The sequence below is a fragment of the Papio anubis genome, chromosome 5 (assembly GCF_008728515.1).
Source record: "Papio anubis isolate 15944 chromosome 5, Panubis1.0, whole genome shotgun sequence".
Taxonomy (NCBI): domain Eukaryota; kingdom Metazoa; phylum Chordata; class Mammalia; order Primates; family Cercopithecidae; genus Papio; species Papio anubis.
In genome coordinates this window covers 169,603,822-169,630,143 of record NC_044980.1, presented here as the reverse complement: position 1 = coordinate 169,630,143, position 26,322 = coordinate 169,603,822, and the positions used below count along the sequence as shown (strand labels likewise).

The following is a 26,322-nucleotide window of genomic DNA, read 5'->3' as shown; positions in this document are numbered from 1 at the left end:
ACTCTGCAAAGAAATCCCTGACTGCATGGTCCTAATAAAAGCTACTTTGCTTGCCTTTTTCCCCCTTGAGGTTCTTCCATAGTAGTTAATACTTAAATAGACTTTTTAAATGATGCTGGGAAATATACCTTATTTTAACATTAAAAAAAAAAAACACCCTGCAGGTTAGGAAACCTTCAGGGTTGCCTAACAACAGTGGTTGGAAGTGGTCCCATATTCGTAATAAGACAATAGACTACTCCCTCTTGAATACATTAATAGTTAAAGGTACATTCTCTGCATTGTATAGAGCTGTGATGAATACAATGGAGTATAGTGCTCAATGTGAGCACCAGTGACACATTTGTGTCATATAACATTTCTGTGCTTAGTGAGCTTTAGAATGCCAAGTAACTGCTCATTCGCCACTGACTTTAAGTAATTCAAGACTACTTGCAAATTTTAGGGTATATTGATCCCCTCTTACCCCCCTGCCATCCTTCTGCTCAAATAGCTTTGCTATTTTTCTTTTCTTTTCTTTTTTTTTTTTTTTTTTTTTTTGAGACTGGGTCTTCTTTGTTGCCCAGGATGGAGTGCGGTGGTAGGATCTCAGCTCACTGCAATCTCCACCTCCTGGGTTCAAACGATTCTTCTGCCTCAGCCACCTGAATAGCTGGGACTACAGACATGCACCACCACCCCTGGCTAATTTTTGTATTTTCAGTAGAGACGGGATTTTGCCATGTTAGCCAGGCTGGTCTCGAACTCTTGACCTCAAGTGATCTGTTCGGCTTGGCCTCCCAAAGTGCTGGGATTACAAGCGTGAGCCACTGCGCTTATTTTTTCTTTCTTTTTTTCTTTTCTTTCTTTTTTTTTTTTGGAGACAGAGTTTTGCTCTGTCACCCAAGCTGCAGTGCAGTGATGCGATCTCGGCTCACTGCAGCCTCTGCATCCCGGGTTTAAGCGATTCTCCTGCCTTAGCCTCCTGAATAGCTAGGATTACAGGTATGCACCACCACACCCAGCTAATTTTTGTATTTTCAGTAGAGATGGGGTTTCGCTATGTTGGCCAGGGTGGTCTTGAACTCCTGGCCTCATGTGATCTGCCCACCTTGGCCTCCAAAGTGCTGGGATTACAGGTGTGAGCCACCGTGCCTGGCCAGCTTTGCAGTTTTTCAAGCTTTACAACTTTTCTTTTTAAGATTTATGAACAGAGGAACCTGGATTTGTGAGAAGCTTAGTGATTAAATCTGAAAAACATAGCACCTAGAACTTCCAGACCCACTTGACTTTCCCCACTTTCTAGAGAAGAAGAATAAATAGATCCTTGCAGAATCTGCTTCCAGAAACAAGGTGGAATGGAAGGGAGGTTTTTTGTTTCTGCCACAACATGATAGAATGGAATTACTGAAGGTTTTGATGCCCAGTGGGTCTAGGTTTGAGCCTGGATAATTCACTTACTAACTTGGTGACCAGCAGGTTACTTTGCTTTCCCAAGCCTCAGTTTCCCCTTCTGTAACAGCAGGGTTAGTGATACTTCTGTCCAGTGGCTTGTTGGGAGGGATGGATATGAAAAATGACTGGTGGAGCCTGCATAGTATAAGAACTCAACCACTGTTAGTTCCTTTCTCATCTTTTAGGTTTTACACCTTTAGAATATGTTAACAAAAGGCAAGTGGTGTTGAAAACAGGAGATTTTCTGGCAGTTTGACTTGGTATTTAGATGGCCTGTTTTCCTCTCTGCTGGTTCATACTTGTAAGCATTAGGTTTTAGAGATAGCCCCAACTCCTGACCCCAAAAGACCCAATTGACTCTAGTCCAGTTTTCTATGCATTGAAGTTTTGATCGTGTTTTGTTCTTGTATCAGAAGATATTTTATTTGTTTTCCCCAGGTGTAATGACAGCCCGGGTGTCCCTTGCTTTAAATGTAAGCAGTAGCTATGCAGGACATTTTCACATTGATTGGATAGGACATGCTGTCCTTTGAAGCAAGTGTTAGGCAGTAGTGCTGCAGTGCTCACGCACACTGTTGAATTAATCACTGCAGAGTTCTTGGCTCTGATCAACCTGTGCAGGTAAAATAAAACTGCCTTTAAGAGACACCAGCAACTGTAGGAGAAATGATGACTACAAAACAGAGAGGAATAAGAGAGATAGGTTTAAGAGTGGCTTTGGCAGTATTGATTGTTTTAACTAATGACTTCTTTGGTGCTTCTTAAGTATATAGATCTTAGTTTCCTCTTTCTTTTTTTTTTTGAGATGAAGTCTTGCGCTGTCGCCCAGGCTGGATGCAGTGGTGCAATCTCTGCTCACTGCAAGCTCCGCCTCCAGGTTCACACCATTCTCCTGCCTCAGCCTCCCGAGTAGCTGGGACTACAGGCGCCCACCACCACGCCTGGCTAATTTTTTGTATTTTTAGTAGAGTTGGGGTTTCATCGCTTTAGCCAGGATGGTCTTGATCTTCTGACCTCATGATCCACCCGCCTCTGCCTCCCAAAGTGCTGGGATTACAGGCGTGAGCCAGTGCGCCGGCCTTAGTTTCCTCTTTCAATCCAGAAAGTCACAAATAAAACACAGGTCTTAGGTCTTATGGGTCTAAGTACATACTTACGTTCTTAACTTAAATCCTAGTTATGCTGTTTTTGGCTTAGAGCTCTTTTGTTTGGTAACTCCTTATGTCTTAAAGTCACTTACAGTAATAACGGTCCTTTTGTGAAATTGAAAATGTGTCCTTAAGGTGCTGTTGATATGCAGAATGTGAAACCCAGCAGGCACAGCACACTGATGCAGTGAGGATTGTGCCTTACAATGTGGTAGAGATCAGTGCCCTCAAGTTTTTGAGCCAGATACTAGTCCTTCATTTGAATCTCAACTCTCCCGCTTACTTGTTCTGTGACTTTGCAAATTGCTTTACTGTTTTACACAAGTACTTTTCTAGTGTAAAAAAAGAGTGTGCTAATAACTTTGTAAGATTAAATGAGTAATACATATAGTGTTTAATACATAGTTGACAGTATAAGTATACTTACATATAAACAATATATAAACTTACATATAAAAGAGTAATATGTATAGAGTGTTTAATACATAGTTGGCAGTATAAGGAACTGAATAAGTATTAACTCTATCAGTAGTATCTCTCAGTCTTTACTCTTTGATAAGTAAACTTTGATAAGCTGTTGTCTCTTTGAAAGTAAGTGAAATATGGGGTGGAGTCTCTTGCACTTCTTTGGGGGGAAAGATATGAACTAAAGCTGTTATAATTGCTGTTTGTCATGTTCTTCAGGTTGGTAACAAGGAAGATGCTGAGAAGGAAGTACCTATTTCTATCTTCTCATCCAGTAACCAGGTATCCTGCCCGCTATGTAACCAAAGCTTTCCACCCACAAAGATTGAACGACATGCCATGTACTGCAATGGTCTGATGGGAGAAGATACAGGTAAAGACCCACTGGGACAGCCAAACTCTTACTTTTTTGTGTAGTGGTTTTGTAATCCTATACAGTACAATGCAGGGAAAAAACAGATAGCTATTCTTCAAAGTTAGAGTTGTTATTGGTTTTGGGTTTTTTCTATCTAGTTATTTTTCTAGTACTTTTATGTTCATCATTACTTTTAGCAGGTATTTTGTCTTGTTACACATACCTCAGGAGAAGGGGAAGGGAAAAGTTTTTCATTTTTTAAGTTTTTTTTTTTTTTTTTTTGTTTGTTTGTTTGTTTTTTTGAGACAGAGTCTCTGTCTCTCACCCACGCTGGATTGCAGTGGCACAATCTTGGCTTTCTGCAACCTCCACCTCCCAGGTAAATGATTCTCTTGCCTTAGCCTCCCAAGTAGCTGGGACTACAGGCTTGCGCCACCATGCCTGGCTAATTTTTTTTGTACTTTTTTTTCCCGTAGAGGCAGGATTTCACCATGTTGGCCAGGCTGCTGTTGAACTTGTGACCTCAAGTGATCCTCTTGCCTTGGCCTCCCAAAGTGCTGGGATTAGAGGTGTGAGCCACTGCACCTGGCCCATCTTTTAACATATTAACTTACATAGATAGGCTAAAAATCAGTGCATTGCAATGGACCTTGCATTTCAACTTATGTGTTCAAATATTGAGATTTCTGTGGAACTTGAGGAACTAAGTTCTAGAGTTGCCCATTTTTCATTCAAAATAAATCCCTTGTAGGTTTTTTTCCTCTTTTTGTAGTGTGTTTTAATAGAAATTCTACCTAAAGACAGCAACTGAAAAATACCGCTAATTTACATTCATGTCCTACATATCTCTGCTGAGTTATCCAGGAGCTGTTGGTTTAATCTCGGTTTAATCTCTTTAAGAGTATACCAAAGGCCGGGTGTGGTGGTTCATGCCTGTAATCCCCAACACTTTGGGAGACTGAGGCGGGTAGGTCACCTGAGGTCAGAAGTTCAAGACCAGCCTGGCCAAAATGGTGAAACCCTGTCTCTACTAAAAATACAAAAAATTAGCCAAGCGTGGTGGTGGGCTCCTGTGATCCCAGCTACTCAGAAGGCTGAGGCAGGAGAATCATTTGAACCCGGGAGGCAGAGGTTGCAATGAGCGGAGATCGCGCCATTGCACTCCAGCCTGGGCAACAAGAGTGATACTTTGTCTCAAAAAAAAAGAAAAAAAAGAAAAAAAAGGTCTGTACCAAAATCCCTAGTTTTCAGACAGCATTAAGACATTGATCAAGAAAATCTTGTTAATCATAGCCCTTGAAATACCACCTCTGATTTGGCCTTTCTGTTTATGATTTTAAACTCTAAATATAGTCACGTCAGCACAGCTCTCTGTGGTCTAACATGCTGAATGTAAACCTAGGTAACTGGAAGTGTTGTAGTGTTCTTCTCAATGCTACTTGATTCCTGTAACTTAGATGTATTTAAATGTGACATTGTATAATTGTGAAGTGTTTTTTAAATTAAGATTGCCAGAGAGGCAAGGCACATGTTATTTACTTTTCTTGAAATAATATACTTTGTAGTTATTAAATAAGGAAGTACATAAACACTTAATTTGTTGATTTTTCTGATTATAAAGTAGTACATGTTCATTGTAATAATAATGGCTTACATTTATTGAATACTTAAAATTAGGCACTATTTACGTAAATGGGACCATGCTATATATAGCTGTCTCTATATATTATTCTGCAACTTATCATTTTTATTTAGCAGTAAATTTAGCTCTTTCCATGTGCAGATAAATTTTTGACATAGTTGAGGTTTGACTGTATATAAAATTTTATATTCTGCTTTTTCTATTTATAGCATAAATATTTCATCATGTCACAAAGTTATTTATAAAAATATTTTTAATGCCTACATAATATTTGGTAACTGGGATTGCTTTCATTTACTTAATTATACATATTTGAAATGCTTCAAGTTACTGTGTTATAATCACACTGTACTGAGCCTCTTAGCCTAAAATTGTCACTGTATTTTGGGATTATTTCCCAAGGATATGTTCCCATATAGGGTGGTAGTAAGAAAAGATAGGCCCTGGAAGGCCAGTCAATTTGAGCTTGAGTCCCACCTCTGTTACTGACTTACTAATGTGTGACCCTGTGCTAATTTCCAAGCTTCCATTTATGCATCTGTGAAATAATAATAATTACCTTGTTCATATTTTGTGACGTTAAATGAGATACTTTAAGGAAAGTACTTAACAACAGTACCCAGCGCATAGTAAGTACATAAGAACTATTAGCTGTTGTTACTATTCCCAGTAGTGAAATTACTGTGTCAGAGATTTTTTTTAAGGGTCTTTATGCATAGCATTGTAGTCCCTAAAAACAGTGAAAGTTGAGGACCTGAATCTGGCCATCAACCACTTTTAGTGGGACAGCACTGAAGGATTGGAATCTAGATGCAGTTTTAATTTGAAAAAGCTCTTTAGTCTGATTTTTTTTTTTTTTTTTTTTGCTGAGTATTCCAGTGACTGAAAGAATTCTGGGACTGAGCATTTCAAAGGAAAGAGACTATCTTGTCTGTCTTACTAAGCACTTACACAGCTGGTATTGGGTATCTGAGTCAATGACTTATTCAACACAGCATCAGGGTCCAGAAATAAATGAGTTTGAGAAACTGAATGCCCTGTTGAGCTCTAGGAATAGATGATCTCCTTCAGGTCAGAATGATCAGGTAAGGAGTAGTATAGGATAGCTTCTACTGACATCTCCCATACTGAATTCCACTAGTTGGTGCTAAAATAGGAAGCTTTGGCATTCATAACTGTCAGATATCTTTTAATTACAAGATAATTGCTGTTAAGCCTGTTCTTCCTTACTGGAGTGTGGTGAGAGAACTCAAACTCACATCCCCAAATCCTTGTGGTTGAACTTGATTCAGGCTTGTTCCTGAATTTTCTCAAACCCATTTTCAGACTTAGGCTACTAGAACCAGGCCATTTAGGTGGGCAAAGTAGACTGAGTCTTATCATCATCATCATCCATTCAGGGAGGACATTTCAGGTTCTCCTTGTTCTGTTGGGTCCAGGATCAGTGACCCTGTCTCATGCTGTTCAATTGGATTTACACTCTGGGTATTGCAGACTTTCAGACATGATAGATGTAAATGTGATTTTTGATACAATAAAAAGTCCCTATATTCTTGGCATCATATGTCTTTATGGCTTTGATGCGAATACCCCAGACCTCCATGTAAAGATGTCTGCTATATCCTGAATGACAGGCACACTGTCTTTTTCATAGGGAAATTTGTTATAAAACTAGTTTAGAAGACAAATCTAGAATATAGTCATGTGTTGCTCAGTGATAGGGATGTGTTCTGAGAAATGTGTCATTACGTGATTTTGTTGTGCAAATATCGTAGAGTGAGTGTACTTACACAAACCTTGATGGGGTGGTCTACTACACACCTACGCTATAAGGTATAGCCTGTTATCTTGGGCTACAAACCTGTACAGTGTGTTACTGTACCGAACACTGGTCACTTGTAACACAATGGTATTTGTGTATCTAAACACATCTAAACACAGAAAAGGTATAGTAAAAATATGGTATTATAATTTTATGGCACCACCATCATATAGATGGTCCGCATTGTTGGCTGAAATGTCTTTTTGTGGCGCATGACTGTACTACATCCTTCTTTTCAATGCCGACGTGTCTACATAGAGCCAGAAGTTTGATTCTTTTTTATCACCTATTCATATTTACCTTTAATTCATCCAGATATTTGGAACCTTTTTTTTTTTTTTTTTTTTTTTTGAGACAGGGTCTCACTCTGTCACCCAGGCTGGATTACAGTGGTGAGATTATAGCTCACTGCAACCTCTGCCTTCTGGGCTCCAGGAATTCTCCAACCTCAGCCTCATGAGTAGCTGCGACTCTGGGCACACACCATCCCACCTGGCTAGATTTTTTATATCTTCTTTTGTAGAGACGAAGTCTCACCATGTTGCCCAGGCTGGTCTTGAACTCCTGGGCTCAAACAGGCATCCCACCTTGGCCTCCTAAAGTGCTGGGATTACAGACGTGAGCCATCCTTGCCTGGCGTGACTTTTTTTTTTTTAAGTGGTGCTAGGCCTTATGAAGCTTACTAAAGAAGTTTTAAGATTTCTGCCTTCAAGGAGCTTGCATTATCAATGGTGAAATAAGCATTTCCCCAATAAATTAATTACAAGAGGACACAAGTGAATAATTGTGTACCCAAGTAAATGTCCCTGACAATGGGAGAGAGGAGAGCTGCAGTGAACAAGGATGAGTTCCCAGAAAGGGTGGGCTTAGCCTTGGCTGTGCAGGCTGGTTAGGTCTGGATAAACCCATAGCAAGGTAGAGGGCCCTTTCCCCTCCTGTGGGTTTAGGTAAGAAGTAAGGGAAATGGCCACTAAACAATAGCTTCGTCTTAATCTTCCTAAGAGAGCTCTCTGTTGATTTTTCAGGCCCTGTGAGAGGGAGTAGGGTGACCTCACTGGAACCATTCCACTCTCTGCATGTTCCTCTACTTTCCTGGGAACACAGCTTGGGGGTGTAGGTGGGTTGGGGAAGTAGAGGAATTATGCAGAGCACCTGCTAGTGTACTTGGTGTACAATAGGTACTCAGTACGTTTGATCTCTTTTCTTGGTTTCCCCACCAGCTTGTCTGCCCTGTCTTCCTTGCCAGAGACAGAAGTTAGTGATTGTGCTGGTTCTTCTTAGCTTTATATGACTGGATACAGAGGCCAGTCTCCCAACCCGGTTTTTAAATCTTTTGTAAAAGGAAGCTTTTTTTTTTTTTTTTTTTTAAATACTGTGGAAGGAAAGGAGTTATTTCCACCCCGTTTTTTTGAGACAGGGTCTTACTCTGTAGCCCAGGCTGGAGTACAGTGGTGGAATTATGGCTCACTGCAGCCTCAACCTCCCAGGCTCAAGTGATCCTTCTGCCTCAGCCTCCCAAGTAGCTGGGACCACAGGTGCATGCCACCACACCTGGCTAATTTTTTAGTTTTTGTAGAGATGGAGTCTTTTTATGCTGCTTAGGCTGGTCTTGAACTCCTAGGCTCAATTGATTCTCCTGCTTTGGCCTCCCAAAGTGCTGGGATTATAGGCCTAAGCCACCATGCCTGGCAAGTTACTTTTCTTGAAGACACAGAAGCCAGACTGGGAGACTATTAGCCCAATGCCTAAGGGGTGGAGTAAGAGAGGACTTAACCTTCCAGTATTAAGTATCTAGCTTTTCACTCGTTCCTGTCTTCCCCTGAGGGGGATCCTAGATATGCTTGGTTTGGCTGTGTAAAAGAAATAGCAATTAGAATCATTTACATAAAGTGTCTACTATTTATGCCTACTTACCATGCAGCACAATAACAATTATGCATATCATTAAATATATGTCTGACTAATTTTGCTGTAAGTTTTGATTATAATACTACACACTAGTTAAGTTGGCTCAGTCTACTCAGTTTTTTGCTCAATGACGTTGTCTATTCAGAACTACGAAAAATTAGAGGGGATGCTTTTTTTATTTTTGAGACGGAGTCTCGCTCTGTCACCCAGGCTGGAGTGCAGTGGCACGATCTCGGCTTCTGCAAGCTCTGCCTTCCAGGTTCATGCCATTCTTCTGCCTCAGCCTCCCAAGTAGCTGGGACTACGCGCGCCTGCTACCACGCTCGGCTAATTTTTATATTTTTAGTAGAGACGGGGTTTCACCGTGTTAGCCAGGATGGTCTCGATCTGCTGACCTCATGATCCACCCACCTCGGCCTCCCACAGTGCTGGGATTCCAGGTGTGAGCCAGCTCGCCGGACCAAGGGAGTGCTCTTTAAAGGTACTGTTTGAGGGGAGAAGATTGACTGAGTTGATCTAGACTAGAACAAATGCACATTGCCTTTGCATTTACTTTCTGGAAAATATATCTAAGGCCAATTGTGTTAAACACCTAGGGAGAATAAAATCCCCCATCTACTCATTCAGTACATATTTATGATATACTTACTATATAACAGATACAGTGAGCAGAATATACAATTAACAGAATGTTCTCATGGAGCTTATATTCTAGTAGTGGGAGGCAGACAAGAAAACAATAAATATACAATATTTCAAGTGGTGATAAGTACTTTAGAGAAAAAAATAAAGCAGAGGGAGAGGGGAATAGGCCATACGGAGGTCAGAAGGTAGCAATATAAAATAGGTGATCAGGGAAGGTCTCCTTGAGAAGAGGAGATGGCATTTGAACAGGGACCTAGAGTAAGTGAGGTAGTAAACTAAGAAGATTGTGAGGTGGGGAGAGTGCTACAGGTAGAAGGAACAATAAATGCAAAAACCCTGAGGTGTGAACAGGTTGAGTGTGGCTGGATTAGAGTAAGTGAGGGAGAGATAAACAGTGAAACCAGAGAGGTAATGGGGGAGGAGTGCAGATGGACAGATCACAGGGTTCTTAGGCCATAATAAGGACTTTGGCTTTTCCTTGAGCAAGGGAGGAACCACTGGAGGGACTTGAGCAAAGAAGTAATCAATATTTAAGCAAAGGATCACTCCACTCTGTCTGCTACTATGTGGACAGTAGATTATTGGGTTGTGGGACAAAGGTGGAAGCTGGGAAGATAGAGTCAACATTTTGTTTTTGGCACTTTGATAAAGTAGAAGAAATGCAGGTTTTGGAACTAGGCAGCTCAGCTGTAATATTTCCTAATTGGCTAATATTTGACAAGTTATCTCTTTCAGGACAGGTTCTTCTTTTGTAAAATTAGTATCAGGATTGCCATGAGAATCACAGACACTTAGTAAAGTACCAGGCGTTGTGACTAGCATGTAATAGGTATGCAATAAATGATGGCTGTATTATTATTGACTGTGCTTTCCTGTCTGTGTAATCTTTCTGAGGTCTGTGTTTCTGTATGATGACGGGACATAAAGGATAAGCCACTAGTTGAGTAGAACTAAGAGAAAGAAGAAAGGCAAGACATAAGAGTCAAAGGGGTAAGAATAAGTTAGGGAGAAATAGATTATAGGAGAGTTAGGGAAGCTGAAGGCATTAACTATATACACTTTGACTCTAGATAGAGGATGTGGCTTAGAGTTAGGATACTGCTAGGAGTGGACTTTCTCTTCAGGGATATCGCCTGGAAAGATAATGGTAGATGGGTGAGTAGGTAGGAGGAGGTAGAAATTCTTATTATAGATATGCCTGAGAGTTAACAGAGAAGGACCAAGGCCTAAAATAGGCTTGACTTGGGTGACTAAGAGAAAATGTGTAAGACCTCAGTATGTCTAAGTGAAACTTATTTCTTAAATTAGACAAAGTTGGGACTTTTTCTGTTCTATATATGCCTATCTAAATGTAATTTGTACCCTGTCCAGTCTTCTCACTTATATTAATGTGGCCTTTGTGGTACCCAGGAATTAAGTATATTGCTATATTGCTACTGGTACCTAGCTACTGAGGTATTGACAATTGTGAAATAACATAGGTTTTGTAGAAGTAATACGGATTTTGGGGACAGACTGACCTGTGGGGATATATACAAATCAAATATGGGCCCTGAGCTCACTGACATTTCAGTTCAATTAGGTAGATAAGACATGCACATGCATAACTGTAATGCAAGGTCAGAACTACTAAGGGACATACAAATAAAAATACTGTGGTGTTTCAGAGGAAGTACAGTTAGAGATTGAGAGGGAAGGGTATTAATGTAAGAGAACAATAGGCTAAAATTACAAATAGAAAAATGTGAAGAGAGTGTATAGGAAAGAATAAGCACTTCAGTGTGGTTATAGTGTGGGCATTATGAAAGGAACGGTAGGCAGTTGGAGAATGACAAATGTAACTTGAATCTTGTGGGTTAACATTTATATGAATTATGTGGGTTAACATTATGGAACAGCATTTTTTTCCAACTCTAAAAAAATTATTGGTGTGTGTTACTAAAGTAATTATTTGTGTGTTTACTCCTATTGTAGTATATAGGACTCTTTTGGATGCAGGTGTTGAAAATATGATTTCAGTAGTTGGAAATATGATTTCAGTAACCTTAAGCAAAAAAAAAAGTTAATCTGTATAATATGTGGCAAGTCTGTTTAGAGGTTAGGCTGAGCTGGATCTGGGAGCTCAGATAATGTCTCTCCATCTTGGAATCCAGTGGTCTCCATTCAACAGATGGCCTCCTCTTAAGGGACAAGCAAAATGGCTGCCAGTAGCCATAGCTTTTTTTTTTTTTTGAGGCCGAATCTGGCTCTGTGGCCCCTGCTGGAGTGCAGTGGCTCGATCTCGGCTCACTGCAAGCTCCGCCTTCCGGTTTCACGCCATTCTCCTGCCTCAGCCTCCCGAGTAGCTGGGACCATAGGCGCCCACCACCGCGCCCGGCTAAGTTTTTGTATTTTTTAGTAGAGACGGGGTTTCATTGTATTAGCCAGGATGGTCTCGATCTCCTGACCTCGTGATCCGCCCGCCTCGGCCTCCCAAAGTGCTGGGATTACAGGCGTGAGCCACCGCGTCTGGCCGCCATAGCTTTTAATGGAAAGAAATAATTTTTTTTCCCCCCTCAGACCATAGGTTAGTCTAGAGGAAGACTCTGATAGGCCTTTCTTGATTGAAGTGTCCACTTATGGTGTAGTCACTGTAACCAAGTAGATGGGTATGTATTACTTACAAGTCAGAACAAGTAAAGGAAAACTCTTTCACTAACTATGAGAAATTCTGTTAGTATCTTAGAAAATTCTGTCAGTCACAATAACAGAAAACATCATTAACAGTGAGTTTAACACGTGGGATTTCTTTCTCCTCACATCACAAGTCCAGAGTGAGGCAGTGGCTCGTTGATGTAATTGAGGATCAGGCTTTTGCCTTTGGCACTACAATCATAAACTTGTGGCTTGATTCACCGTTTCAGGATACCCATTGCATCTCTAGGCTTTGAATGTATGTTTGAGGCAGGAAGATGGAGAAAAAGGTAAAGGGACATGACTGCTGATTCTGACTCCTTTGATCTAACACTCATTCCTGCATTCTCATGGAATTTGAGCTTATTCTAAATTATGGTTGAATTAAGGCAGTTCTAAATTTGGTGTTTGTTCATACCTCTTAAGTGTTTATATATGTTGTATATAAAATTATTTTATCTCTAAAGTCATTGATTAATTGCTTTTTGTAGTGGTTCAGCTTAAGACTTTTTCATATCCTGCTGTTAGTGAAATATTGTGCTGGATGCTGAGGGTGAGGAGGAGCGGCCCAAAAGACCCAAAAGATGGTAAGGGATATATTACAGAGCTGAATCGAATCTCAAATTTGTACTCAGAGAGTTTACAGTCCAGCAAGGGAAACAGACTTGGGTATGACTATGTATAATACAACTCAGTCAAAGTGCTAAACTGTAAGCACTAACCACCCGCAAAGGAAGGTATTAAATTTGATTGGTGGAATAAGGGAGGACTTCTTACTTAATTGTTCCCCTAATATTGAGCATGGCTTTTTTCTTAACCTATTTTTTTTTTTTTCTGTTAAAGATAAGCATCTAGGGCCAGTCATGGTTGCTCACACCTGTAATCCAAGCACATTGGGATGCTGAGGTGGGAGGATCAATTAAAGCCAGGAGTTCAAGACCAGCCTGAGCAACACAGGGAGACACTATCTCTACCAAAAATAAAAAATTAGCTTTGTGTGGTAGTACATGCCTGTAGTCCCAGCTACTTGGTAGGCTGAGGTGGGAAGATCGCTTGAGCCCAGGAGTTGGAGGCTGCAGTGAGCTGTGATTGCACCAGTCCACTCTAGCCTGAGTGACTGAGCAAGACCCTGTCTCAAAAAAGAAAAAAGAAAAAAAAAAACTAAACTAGCAATGAGCCTTGTAATGTAGTACTTTAATCTGGATTACTAAAAGTGGAATTACTAGATTATATTTATAAAGCTACCAGTAATTTATGAGAGCATTCCTTTTGCCTCCAAATACTGAGGGATATTCTTTAAAAAAAAGTATGGCATAGTAATAGATAGTAACCAATGACATTTCATTGTACTTTGTTTCTTTGGTTAGTAGTGAAGTTGACATTTTTTGTTTTTTAAAAAATCAATTTATATTTATTTGAAGAATTATTCTCTGAAGTTTGCCTCTGTGTCTTTTGGGATCTCAGTATTGTTCTTATCAGTTTATACAAGTTCTTTATAAATGATTTACTTTTTGCTTCAGAGGTGCTTTCCAGGGTTTGTTTGACTCACCCATCAGTTCTCACAAAGTTTCCAAATTTATGCAGACTGGGCCAGCAGCCCCCTTCTTGCGTGAGCACTGCCAAAGCTTTTATTTCTTGAAATAGAAGCAGTGCTGATCCTGCAGAAAGATCTAATCGGTGTGAACAGAAGTGGCACTGATGTAGGGAAAAGGGTATTCAAATCCATGTAGAATTAAGAGGATGGGTGGGCAGCAAGTAGAAAGGAAAAAGAATTCATTTGACTCCATGCTGTTCCATTCCTGTTTAAAAAAAAAAAGAAAAAATTCATTGCTATTGCTGACTGGATGAAGAAGCTAGAGATAGAAGGAAGAGGAGGTGGGGCCTGGTCACGGGGGGTCAGCAGGGGCTGGATGCCCAAAGTGTTATGTTTAAAGGAACTGGGATGTATCTCCAGAGCAACTGGGAATTTAAAAACATACCTCTTCCATTAAATATGAAAGTAATAGAAATGAAACCAACAAGTGAAATACATATATTTTTCTATATTCTTTCTGGTAGGTTGCAAGAACAAGCACTTTCCCTCCCAGTATTGGGATTCTGCTGATATGTATCTGGGATTCTGCTGATGTCTGTCTGTCTGCCTGTCTGTCTGTCTGTCTATCTATATCTGTCTCCTGTATTTATATTTGTCCCCCCCAGAATTACATCATAAGCATCATCTAACATGCTGTTCGAAATTATTTATATTCATGACATTGCGTATAGTTTTTAACTTTCACAAATAATACAAAATGTACTTAGTTGTTTTTCCTTGTTGTGGGAATATTTTTTGACAGAGGAAACCAAAGTGACAGGAGCAGCTTATAAAACAAAACGCAAAGACATTTAAGAAAGGATGTTTTGCGGCCGGGCGCAGTGGCTCACGCCTGTAATACCAGCACTTGGGGAGGCCGAGGCGGGCGGATCACAAGGTCAGGACATCGAGACCATGCTGGCTAATATGGTGAAACCCCGTCTCTACTAAAAATACAAAAAATTAGCTGGGCGTGGTGGCGGGCGCCTGTGGTCCCAGCTGCTCAGAAGCCTGAGGCAGGAGAATGGCGTAAACCCAGGAGGCGGAGCTTGCAGTGAGCCGAGATCAGGCCACTGCACTCCAGCCTGGGCAACAGAACGAGACTCCGTCTTAAAAAAAAAAAAAAAAAAAAAAAAAAGAAAGAAAAGAAAGGATGTTTTGAAACAGAGCCTGGGCACTAGGTCTTATCTGCTATAAAGTAGATTCTTCTTTAATCGGCTTCACCCTAGAACTGTTCCGTGTTTTCTGGAGAGGACATTATCTTATTCGAATGCCCACAGTACTGACATATACATACTCCTAGCTACTGGATGAACTCATAGACCAATATTTCCACCCCAGACTTATGTTACACTGCATGCATGTTACTCCTCTTGGATTAATAACGTAGGAGTGCCGGGCGCGGTGGCTCAAACCTGTAATCCCAGCACTTTGGGAGGCCGAGACGGGCGGATCACGAGGTCAGGAGATCGAGACCATCCTGGCTAACACATTGAAACCCCGTCTCTACTAAAAAAATACAAAAAACTAGCCGGGCGAGGTGGCGGGCGCCTGTAGTCCCAGTTACTCGGGAGGCTGAGGCAGGAGAATGGCGTAAACCCGGGAGGCGGAGCTTGCAGTGAGCTGAGATCCGGCCACTGTACTCTAGCCCGGGCGACAGAGCGAGACTCCGTCTCGAAAACAAAAAACAAAAAACAAAAAACGTAGGAGCCCCTCCCTGCAACCCCTGTGGTCTCAGTTGTCTACTTTTTTTTTCTTTTCTTTGAGATGGATTCTTACTCTGTCGCCCAGGCTGGAGTGCAGTGGCACGGTCTCGGCTCACTGCAACCTCTGCCTCCTCGGTTTAAGCAGTTCTCTCCCTCAGCATCCCGAATAGCTGGGATTACAGGCACGTGCCACCATGCCTGTATTTTTAGCAGAGGTGGGGTTTTGCCATCTTGGCCAGGCTGGTCTTGAACTCCTGACCTCGTGATCCACCTGCCTCGGCCTACTGAAGTGCTGGGATTACAGGCATGAGCCACCGCACCCCGTCTTCAGTTGTCTTCTGACAACTTTGTTCAACTTTGCTGTGGAACATTTCCTCATGTCAGCTCCACTAGGTTGCATTAATAAAGTAACTGTATGAGGTGACATATGAAATGGCAGCCTGACTGCAGTGTAGGTGTGCATGAATTCTCAGTGCTTTTACTCTTCCCATCTTGTTCCTCTCTTAACATTGACTTTGCCTTCACTTCAGTTATCCCATTCATTGTACCTTCATGCTAAGGAGCCCCCTGCCTCAGGATTTCTCTTAGCAGTTTTCTTCTGCCAGATGTGCTTATTCCTTCCTTGAAAAATAAAATAGTTCTTTTTAACACCTGAGTTCATACCCAAAGCATTATGTGTTAAAGGAATATTAACAGCAAAAACCATTTTAGAGAAGTTCTTCACTTCATGATCTAGTCACACTTTTAAAGTCAGGCATCTAGAGCATTTTGAGAAAGATAAAAGTTCAAGGAATTAATATTAGATCAGTGATCTCCATTAGAACGATCTTACAGCCACAGTCAGGACTATGAGTATGTATTAATATAAGTTTTTATTATCTCCATTTTACTGATGATGAAACTAAGAGAGCTTTAGTACTTGCATTGTCAGGCAGTAAGCAGCAGAGCCAGGGCCCAGAGCTAGCATTCTTCATTACTGTGTTCTTTCTGCCTTCCATGTGTAGAGCTGGGACACACAAGGGAGTGTTCGAGAAGACCATGGAAACGTCAGTCAGTTTCAGGAAAGCAGAATGCTGTATAGTCTTTTACCTCTGAGTGCAAACATGAATTCTCATCTCATCAGAACTGACCTTGTCAGCTTTTCAATTACCTAGAATAAATAGTTTGATGGATTAGACTCTTTGCTGGTGAACAGAGTCCATGTGACACAGTCACCTCTGTAAACCCTTGAGTGCAAAGTCAAAAAAAGATCAGATGAACCTTACTTCTTTCTGGTGGTAGCTGTGGAGATTGACCATGCACAGACTGATCTCTTACTAAGGAGTTTTCTAACGGCCTTATATAAAGGAAATACTTGATAACAAGATACTATTTTCTGTTAAGTAAAAGGATTTAATTTGCCGAATCTTTATAAGCCATGCTTAACATTAAGCAACATTATGAACATTTATGAACACCTGCTATATACCAGTAACAGTGCTTTTTGTATATTGTTTTAATCCTCATAACAGTCTTTTGAAACAGGAATTATTTCACTTATAAAAGAAGACACTGAACTTGACGGGGAAATAATTTCCCCAAGATCACATACTTAGAAAGTGGCAGGAGCTGGGATACACCAAGTTAAACTCAAAAGCTAGTACTCTGTGCTCTATAGAATCTTCCATGAATGTTCAGATTTTTTTTTGAAAAAGTAAGTTTCAGAATACTAAATCCAATATGGTGGTCAGTATATTGTTTAAGAATTTGTGGTAAAACTGTGTGTTTGTATAAAAAGAAAGTAAAGTAATATAATTTTGAGACTAAAGGCCACCTCTGGGGTTGGGGATGGGGTGGAGGCAGAGAAATGAAATCAGAAACAAGCATACAGTTGGCTAATCAGTTTGGGCAATATTCTAGTTCTTAAGTTGGGTAATAGGTTCACATATATATTCTTTTGTACATATTACATTATAAAACCTTTTAAAGAATTGTATGTTTCTGTTATGCACCACTGTCATCCATTACATTTTCAGAAGAACCTTGGTAAACATTTGCTAGTGAAGTTCAGATAAATTCAGAGTCTTTTCTCCATATGAAATTTATTTACTATTATCTTTATTTAGGCTCTGATGACAGTATCCAGTGTGATTTGACTGCCATTGATGATTCTTTAGAAGGAGGGCTTTTGGGGTTTTTTCCTAGATCCTTATCTTTGTTACGTGATTTTCATACCAGTTTCTTCAAAAGACAATGGCTAGTTTATCTTTGGTATTTGTCTTGCAAAAGGACTTTGAGTGTGTGTGTGTGTTTTACTTTTAATTACCAAAAATTTCAAACTTAAAAATGGAGAGGGCCGGGCGCGGTGGCTCAAGCCTGTAATCCCAGCACTTTGGGAGGCCGAGACGGGCGGATCACGAGGTCAGGAGATCGAGACCATCTAGCTAGCACGGGTGAAACCCGTCTCTATTAAGAAGCCACAAAAAAACTAGCGAGGCCGAGGTGGTGAGCGCCTGTAGTCCCAGCTACTGGGAGCTGAAGGCGAAGAATAAGCGTGAACCGGGGGCCGAGGACTTGCAGTGAGCTGAGATCCGGCCACTGCACTCCAGCCTGGGCTGACAGAGTGAACTCCGTCTCAAAAAAAAAAAAAAAAAAAAAAAAAAAAAAAATGGAGAGGATAGTAGTACCCTGAACCCCCATGTTCTACCTAGTCATTCACCAACTTGTGGCCACTGTTGTTTCAGATGTGTTGTATCCTGGATTATTTCAGATTATATCCCAGATATCTCTTTTTTTTTTTTTTTGAGACAGAGTCTCGCTCTGTCGCCCAGGCTGGAGTGCGGTGGCACGATCTCGGCTCACTGCAAGCTCCGCCTCGGGTTCCTCACCATTGTCCTGCCTCAGCCTCCCAGTAGCTGGAACTGCTCCTGCCACCATGCCTGGCTGAGCCCCCATTTTTGCAAGTAGAACAGGGTTTCACCATGTTGTAAGGATAGTCTCGATCTCTGACATCATGCTCACCTCAGCCTCCCGAAGTGCTAGAATTGAGTGTGGCTCACCGCGCCTGGGCTGAAAGTGAGTACTATATATATGTGTGTGTGTGTGTGTATATATATATTTTTTGATATGGAGTCTCTCTCTGTCGCCCAGGCTGGAGTGCAGTGGCTCGATCTTGGCTCACTGCAACCTCCACCTCCCGGGTTCAAGCGATTCTCCTGCCTCAGTCTCCCAAGTAGCTGGGACTACAGGCGCGCGCCACCACTCTCAGCTAATTTTTTTTGTATTTCCAGTAGAGAAGGGGTTTCACTGTATTGGCCAGGCTGATCTGGAACTCCTGACCTTGTAATCCACCCGCCTAGGCCTCCCAAAATGCTGGGATTATAGGCGTGAGCCACTGCGCCCAGCCAATTAACAATTTTTTTTTGTTTGTTTTGTTTTTGAGGTGGAATCTCGCTCTGTCTCCCAGGCTGGAATGCAGTGGTGCGATCTCTGCTCATTGCAAGCTCCGCCTCCTGGGTTCACACCATTCTCCTGCCTCAGCCTCCCAAGTAGCTGGGACTACAGGCACCCACCCACCATGCCTGGCTAATTTTTTGTATTTTCAGTAGAGACAGGATTTCACCATGTTAGCCAGGATGGTCTCAATCTTCTGACCTTGTGATCTGCCCGCCTCAGCCTCCCAAAGTGCTGGGATTACAGACTTGAGCCACTGCACTCAGCCGATAATTTTTAATACCACCAAATATCTGGTTTGTTCAACTCTCCTTGAGTCCCATAATTGTTTTTTTGTTGTTTCTTTTTTCACAGTTTGTTGAAAACAGGATCCAAACAAATTTTACACATTGCAGAAAGCTTTTGTTGCTAATATCTCGGGCTCTTTTAATTTACAGAAGAGTCAAACCCCAAAAAGTTCTTTTTAAAGTCTGAATCATTCATTAATTACATATAAGCTTAATATTGTTAACAGTTACTGTGTCATAGTCCTTTAAATTCCCTCCACAGTATCTAATATGGTACTGTGCAGGTAGGCCCTCAGAAAATGTACTCTTAAAAGCAAAGTCTAGCTAACTTTCTCTGAAAGGAATAGATAGTAAATATTTTAGGCTTTGCAGGCCATATGGTCTCTGTTGCAACTACTCAAGTGTTTGTCACTGCTACTCAACTCTGCTGTTAAAGCACTAAAGCAGCCATAGACAATTTGTAAATGAATCAGGCGGCTGTGTTGCAATAAAAGTTTATTTATGCAAAAAGCTGGGCGGAGCGCATTAGCTCCAGCCTGTAATCCTAGCACTTTGGGACGCCGAGGTGGGCAGATCACTTGAGGTCCAGAGTTCGAGACCAGCCTGGCCAACATGGTGAAACCTCATCTCTACTAAAAATCAGCCGGGCATGGTGGCACCCTGCCTGTAATCCCAGCTACTTGGGAGGCTGAGGCAGGAGAATCGCGTGAACCCAGGAGGCAGAGGTTGCTGTGAGCTGAGGACACCATTGCACTCCAGCCTGGGCAACAAGAGCGAAACTCCGTCTCAAAGAAAAATGTTGGCTGGCCATCCCTGTCCTAGAGAACTGGTTTTTCGTTTTTTTTTTGTTTTTGTTTTTGTTTTTTTTAAAGAGGCCACACCCGGTTGAGAACTGGTTTTTCAAAATGTCCTCTAGTTAACTAGGGTTCTGTAAAGGTGTGGGAAGGGCAGAATGAATACTGGTAACACTCCACCTTTACCACCCACCTCATCCAGAGCTCTACATTTATGTATTTTACATACTGGGTTTCATGTGAAATTTTATTTGAAAATAGGATTCTCTCTCTTTTTTTTTTTTTTTTTAAATTGAAATTTGGCTGGGCATGGTGGCTCACCCCTGTAATCCCAGCACTTTGGGAGGTCGAGGTGGGTGAATCACTTCAGGTCAGGAGTTCGAGGCCAGCCTGGCCAACGTGGTGAAACACCATCTCTTCTAAAAATACAAAAATTAGCCAGGCATGGTGGCGCACACCTGTATCTCAGCTACTTTGGAGGCTGAGGCAGGAGAATCACTTCAACCCAGGAGGTGGAGGTTGCAGTGAGCTGAGATTACATCACTGCATGCCAGCCTGGGCAACAGAGTGAGACTCCATCTCCAAAAAAAATAAAAATAAGAGACATAACCACCAAGCTGGGTATCAGGGAGATGGCCGAGACTGACCCCAAGACCGTGCAGAACCTCACCTCGGTGGTGCAGACACTCCTGCAGCAGATGCAAGATAAATTTCAGACCATGTCTGACCAGATCATTGGGAGAATTGACGATATGAGTAGTCGCATTGATGATCTGGAGAAGAACGTCGCAGACCTCATGACACAGGCTGGGGTGGAAGAATTGGAAGGTGAAAACAAGATACTTGCCACACAAAAGAGTTGAAGGTTGCTAATAATTTATGCTGGAATCTGGAACACCATGTTTCCAAGCCAAGGGAAGATCGAATGGCTTTTTACAGCTAACTACTATGTGTAGACAGGTTTTATATTATAAAGTATGCATTCTTATCACGTACTATATAGTTAGTTTGTAGAGTGATTTACCCCCCAGTTTCTTGAACATAGTGTCTTCACATCTTGGGCCTTGATCAGTTGTGCTATTCATTATTAAACACTAAAACTTTGGCGGTTCCTGCATAACATTGTCAAATTTTTTAGTGTATTTCTGTGAAGTCATATTTTTTTTCTTGTCATTCCTTTTGTAGTAGTTGCTGTTTGGATAAAAGTTGCTGTGTTGAGCTGAGATCCGGCCACTGCACTCCAGCTCTGGGCGACAGAGCGAGACTCCGTCTCAAAAAAAAAAAAAAAAAAAAAAAAGTTGCTGTGTGATTTTTTTATTAAACAAATAGTAAACCCTTCGGGAAAAAATAAATAAATAAATAAATAAATTCATGAGTCTGTGACACACTACTGGTCTTTTTTTGTTTTTGTTTTTGTTTTTTTCTTTTTTAAAGAAATGGTGTCTTACGTTGCCCAGGCTGTTCTTGAACTCCTGGGCTCGAGTGATTTTCCTGCTTTGGCCTCCCAGAGTGTTGGGATTATAGACATGAGCCACCATACCTGACCGCTACTGGTCTTTATAGTAACAGTGACTGCTGTTACTACTATTTTGTGCAAGGCACTATGCACTTACGCACTTAACTCTTATTTTACCTGATCTTTGCAGTAACCTTACAAGTTAGGCTTTGTCATCCTTAGGGAGAAGTAACTTGCTCAAAATCGTTAAGCTAGTAATTGGTAGTGTGGGAATTGAGACTTAGACCTGTTTATTTCAGGGCCTATTCTTTTTTCCTCTCTATTTTGAAAATTTTCAGATTTCAGAAGTATGAGATACAAAAATAGTGTACTTTCTGTATCCTTCCTATTTCTCTTCTTTTTCTTTCTCATATGTATATTTTTACATATATGGACTTTTCCCTGACCATTTGAGAGTTAGTTGCATAAATCATGACACTTTACCTCTAAATACTTTAATTAGTATGCATCTCTTGTTGTTTTTGTTTTTTGAGACAGGGTCTTGCTTTGTCACCCAGGCTGAGGTGCACTGGCATGATGATAGCTCACTGTAACCTTGAACTCCTGGGCTCCAGCAGTCCTCCCACCTCAGCCTCCCTAGTAGCTAGGACTACAAGCACTCACCACCACACCCAGCTAAATTTAATTTTAATTTTGTAGTGATAGGGGTTTTGCTGTGTTGCCCAAGCTGATCTCAAACTCTTGACCTCAAAAGATCCTCCTATCGGCCGGGCGCGGTGGCTCAAGCCTGTAATCCCAGCACTTTGGGAGGCCGAGGCGGGTGGATCACAAGGTCAGGAGATCGAGACTATCCTGGCTAACATGGTGAAACCCCGTCTCTACTAAAAATACAAAAAACTAGCCGGGCGCGGTAGCGGGCGCCTGTAGTCCCAGCTACTTGGGAGGCTGAGGCGGGAGAATGGCGTGAACCCGGGGGGCGGAGCTTGCAGTGAGCCGAGATCGCGCCACTGCACTCCAGCCTGGGAGACACAGTGAGACTCCGTCTCAAAAAAAAAAAAAAAAAAAAAAAAGATCCTCCTATCTTGGCCTCCCCAAGTGCTGGAATTAAACCACTGAGCTCGATCAGTGTGTATCTCTTAAGAACAAGATCATTCTCCTACAAAATAATGTGTTACAACACCATTATTATACTCAAGAAATTTAATGTTAATGCCAATACTATTATCTAGTATACAATCCACATTCACATTTCCTCAGTTGTTCCAGTAGTATCCTTTGTATCTCTTTTTTGGGGTAAAGGATCCAATTAAGCATCATACATTGCATCTAGTCATATATCTTTATTCATCTTTAGAGGGTTTCCCCAGTCTTTTTCCCTCTGTTATTTTATTATGAAAATTTTGAATACACAACAAAGTTCTTACTCACAACAAAGAATCTTGCTACTTAGATTCCATTAATATCTTACTATGTTTTATTACAAATCTGTTTATCTCTCTAGCCATCCTTTAATCCACGTTATGTTTTCGATGCTTTGCAAAGTAAGTTGCAAATATTGGTTCATTTTCCCTGAAATACTTAAGCATGCAGGTCATGAACTAAGTTCCAATATTTGTGTGAAATGCACAAACATTAAGTGTAAATTTGCAGAGTTTGGGCATATGCATATACCTATCAAGACACGGAGTATTAATATCACCCTGGAAGAATCCCTCATATCTCTTCTTCTCCCCTCCCCCTAAAGGCAACCACTGTTTATTTCTGTAAAATTCTGCTTATATGATATTCTAGAATTTGATATTAGTAGAATCATACCAGTATACTTTTGTGTAATCTTTCACTCAGCATAACGTTTTTGAGATTGATCCATGTTATATTCCTTTTTATTACTGAGTAGTATTCTAGCGTGTGAATATACCAGTTTCTTCATACAGTTCTTCTCTTGGTGTATTTTTCACTATTAAAAAGAAAGCTGCTGTGAACATTCTTGTACAGGTTGTATAGTGAGCATAAGATTTCACATCTTTTGAATAAATAGCTAGGAATGGAATTGCTAGGTTATAAAGAAACTGCCAAACCTTTTTCCAAAGTAGTTGTACTATTTTAATTCCCACTAGCAGTTTATGAGCATTCTAGTTATTTTACTTGTTTTACATCTTTGCCACCATTTGATACTGTTTTACCCCCTTAATTTTAGCCATTCTGGTAGTCATGTAATGATTCTAATTGCATTCCCTGATGGCTAATGATGTTGAGCACTTTTTTTTTCACATGATTGTTGTCTAATTTTGTATCTTCTGTAAAGTGTTCAAATGTTTTGTCCATTTTAAAATTGGATTATGTGACTTTTTATTATTGAGCTAGGAGTTCTTTGTATGTCCTGAATACCAGTTGTTTGTCAAATATGTGTTCTTTTTTTTATTTTATTTATTTATTTTTTGAGACGGAGTCTCGCTCTGTCCCCCCGGCTGGAGTGCAGTGGCGCGATCTCGGCTCACTGCAAGCTCCGCCTCCCGGGATCCCGCCATTCTCCTGCCTCAGCCTCCTGAGTAGCTGGGACTACAGGCGCCCGCCATCGCGTCCGGCTAATTTTTTTGTATTTTTAGTAGAGACGGGGTTTCACCGTGTTAGCCAGGATGGTCTCGATCTGCTGACCTTGTGATCCGCCCGCCTCGGCCTCCCAAAGTGCTGGGATTACAGGCGTGAGCCACCGCGCCCGGCGCAAATATGTGTTCTACAAATATTTTCTTCTAGTGTGTGCTTGCCTATTCATTTTCTTTTTCTTTCTTTCTTTCTTTCTTTTTTTTTTTTGAGACAGAATCTCGCTCTGTCACCCAGGCTGGAGTGCAGTGGCGCGATCTCGGCTCATTGCAGCCTCCACCTCTCAGGTTCAAGCGATTCTCCTGCCTCAGCCTCCTGAGTAGCTGGGACTCCAGGTGTGTGCTACCATGCCCGGCTAATTTTTGTGTTTTTAGTAGAGACGGGGTTTCACCATGTTGGCCAGGATGGTCTCGATCTCCTGACCTCGTGATCCACCCGCCTTGGCCTCCCAAAGTGCTGGGATTACAGGTGTGAGCCACTGCACCCAGCTGCCTGTTCATTTTCTTAATGGTGTCTTGCTGTGAAGAAGATTTAAGATGGTCTAATTTTCCATTTTTTCCTTTATGGTTATTATTTTCTATTTAGGTATATGGTACATCTTGAATTGATTTTTGTGTATGGTGTGAGTTAGGGGATGAGGTTTATTTATTCTATGTAGATATCTAGTTATTCTAGCTCAGTTCATTTAAAAGACTTATTTCTCTCAATGGGTTGCTTTGGTGCCTTTGAAAACCAACTTACTGTATAAGTGAGAGTTTATGTCTGGGTTCTTGTTTTTATTTAATTGATCTGTTTGTCTTTATGCCAGTACAAGTGTCTTGATTATAGTAGCTTCATAGTGAGTCTTAAAGTCAGGTAGCATGATTTCCCATTTGTTGTTTTTCAAGATTGTGGCAGATACTTTTTTTTTTTTTTTTTTTGAGATGAAGTCTCATTCTTGTCCCCCAGGCTGGAGTGCAGTGGTGTGATCTTGGCTCACTGCAACCTCTGCCTCCCGGGTTCAAGTAATTCTCCTGCCTCAGCCTCTTGAGTAGCTGGGATTACAGGCGCCTGCCACCATGCCCGGCTAATTTTTGTATTTTTAGTAGAGATGGGGTTTCACCATGTTGGCCAGGCTGGTCTCGAATTCCTGAGCTCAGGTGATCTGCCCGCCTCAGTCTCCCAAAGTGCTGGGATTACAGGCATGAGCCACTGTGCCCGGCCAGATTGTGGTAGATATTCTAGTCTTTCACAGTTTCATATAAATTATTCAGCCAACTTGTAAATATACTATGTAATTTCCAGTTTTATCTCTGATAGTGTGTGTATATATGTGTGTGTGTATATATATGTGTGTGTGTATATGTGTGTGTGTGTGTATATGTGTGTGTGTGTGTGTATACATATTTTTTTTTTTTTTTTGAGATGGAGTCTCGCCCTGTTGCCCAGGCTGGAGTGCAGTAGCGCAGTCTTGGCTCACTGCAACCTCTGTCTCCTGGGTTCAAGCTATTATCTTGCCTTAGCCTCCTGAGTAGCTGGGATTACAGGCACCCGCCACCATGGCCAGCTAATTTTCGTATTTTTAGCAGAGACAGAGTTTTACCAAGTTGGCCAGGCTAGTCTCAAACTGCTGACCTGAAGTGATCCGCCTGCCTTGGCCTCCTAAAGTACTGGGATTACAGGTATGAGCCACTGTGCCCGGCCTTCTTTTCTTCTTCTTCTTTTTTTTTGCTTTTGATACAGAGTTTCACTGTGTTGCCCACGCTGGAGTGCAGTGGCACTGTCTCAGCCTACTGCAACCTCTGCCTCCCAAGTTCAAGGGATTCTTGTGCCTCAACCTTCCAAGTAGCTGGGATTACAGGCACGTGCCATGATGCCCAGCTAATTATTTCTTGAAGTGTATTTTATCTGATAGAACAACTAGATATGGTTCTAGTCATTTCAGTCTTACTCCTACTGTTTACCTGATGCGTCTTTTTCCATTCGTTTACCTTTAACTGATCTGTGTTTTTATTTTTAAAATGTGTCTCCTATAGACAATATACCATTGGGTCATCCTTTTATCCATTCTGACAATCTCTTGTTGTTCTCTCAGGTACTAGACTTGATAATCTTATTCTAATAGACATAGCTTCCTAACTCAAACATCTTACATGATTATGTTGGTAGTTCCTAAATAGAAATCTTTATAACCCTAAAAAGATAAGCATTGCTGGGTCCATTTACAGATGAGCAAACAAAGGCTTAGAGGCTTCAAGCCTGTAATTACCTGGTCTGGGATAGGATTCAAAGGCAATTAGACTCTAGAGACAGTACTGCAATGCCAAACTGCCTTTGCTGCAAAAAAGCCACAGAGGCCCCCTCCCTCCCTACTCAAATTGTAGCAATTTTCTTTCAAGCTT

The 26,322-nt window shown here is 41.3% G+C and overlaps 1 protein-coding gene and 1 pseudogene across 16 annotated transcripts in view; both read left to right on the top strand.

Annotated features, from left to right (window-relative positions):
* The window catches only part of UIMC1 (ubiquitin interaction motif containing 1), a 97,660-nt gene that overhangs the window by 53,196 nt on the left and 18,142 nt on the right, over positions 1–26,322 (top strand). For 10 of the 15 annotated variants that reach the window (XM_009209624.4, XM_017960165.3, XM_031666617.1 and 7 more), the window contains 2 exons: positions 3,267–3,420; positions 12,584–12,679. In XM_009209624.4, the coding sequence (XP_009207888.1) occupies positions 3,267–3,420; positions 12,584–12,679 (250 nt within the window). The remainder of the gene's footprint in view (positions 1–3,266; positions 3,421–12,583; positions 12,680–26,322) is intronic. The other 5 variants (XM_021939977.2, XM_017960164.3, XM_009209625.4 and 2 more) reach the window with 1 other exon arrangement.
* Positions 20,392–21,004, top strand: LOC116274997 (annotated as a pseudogene). The gene has a single exon (XR_004183924.1). The product of XR_004183924.1 is annotated as a heat shock factor-binding protein 1 pseudogene (transcript).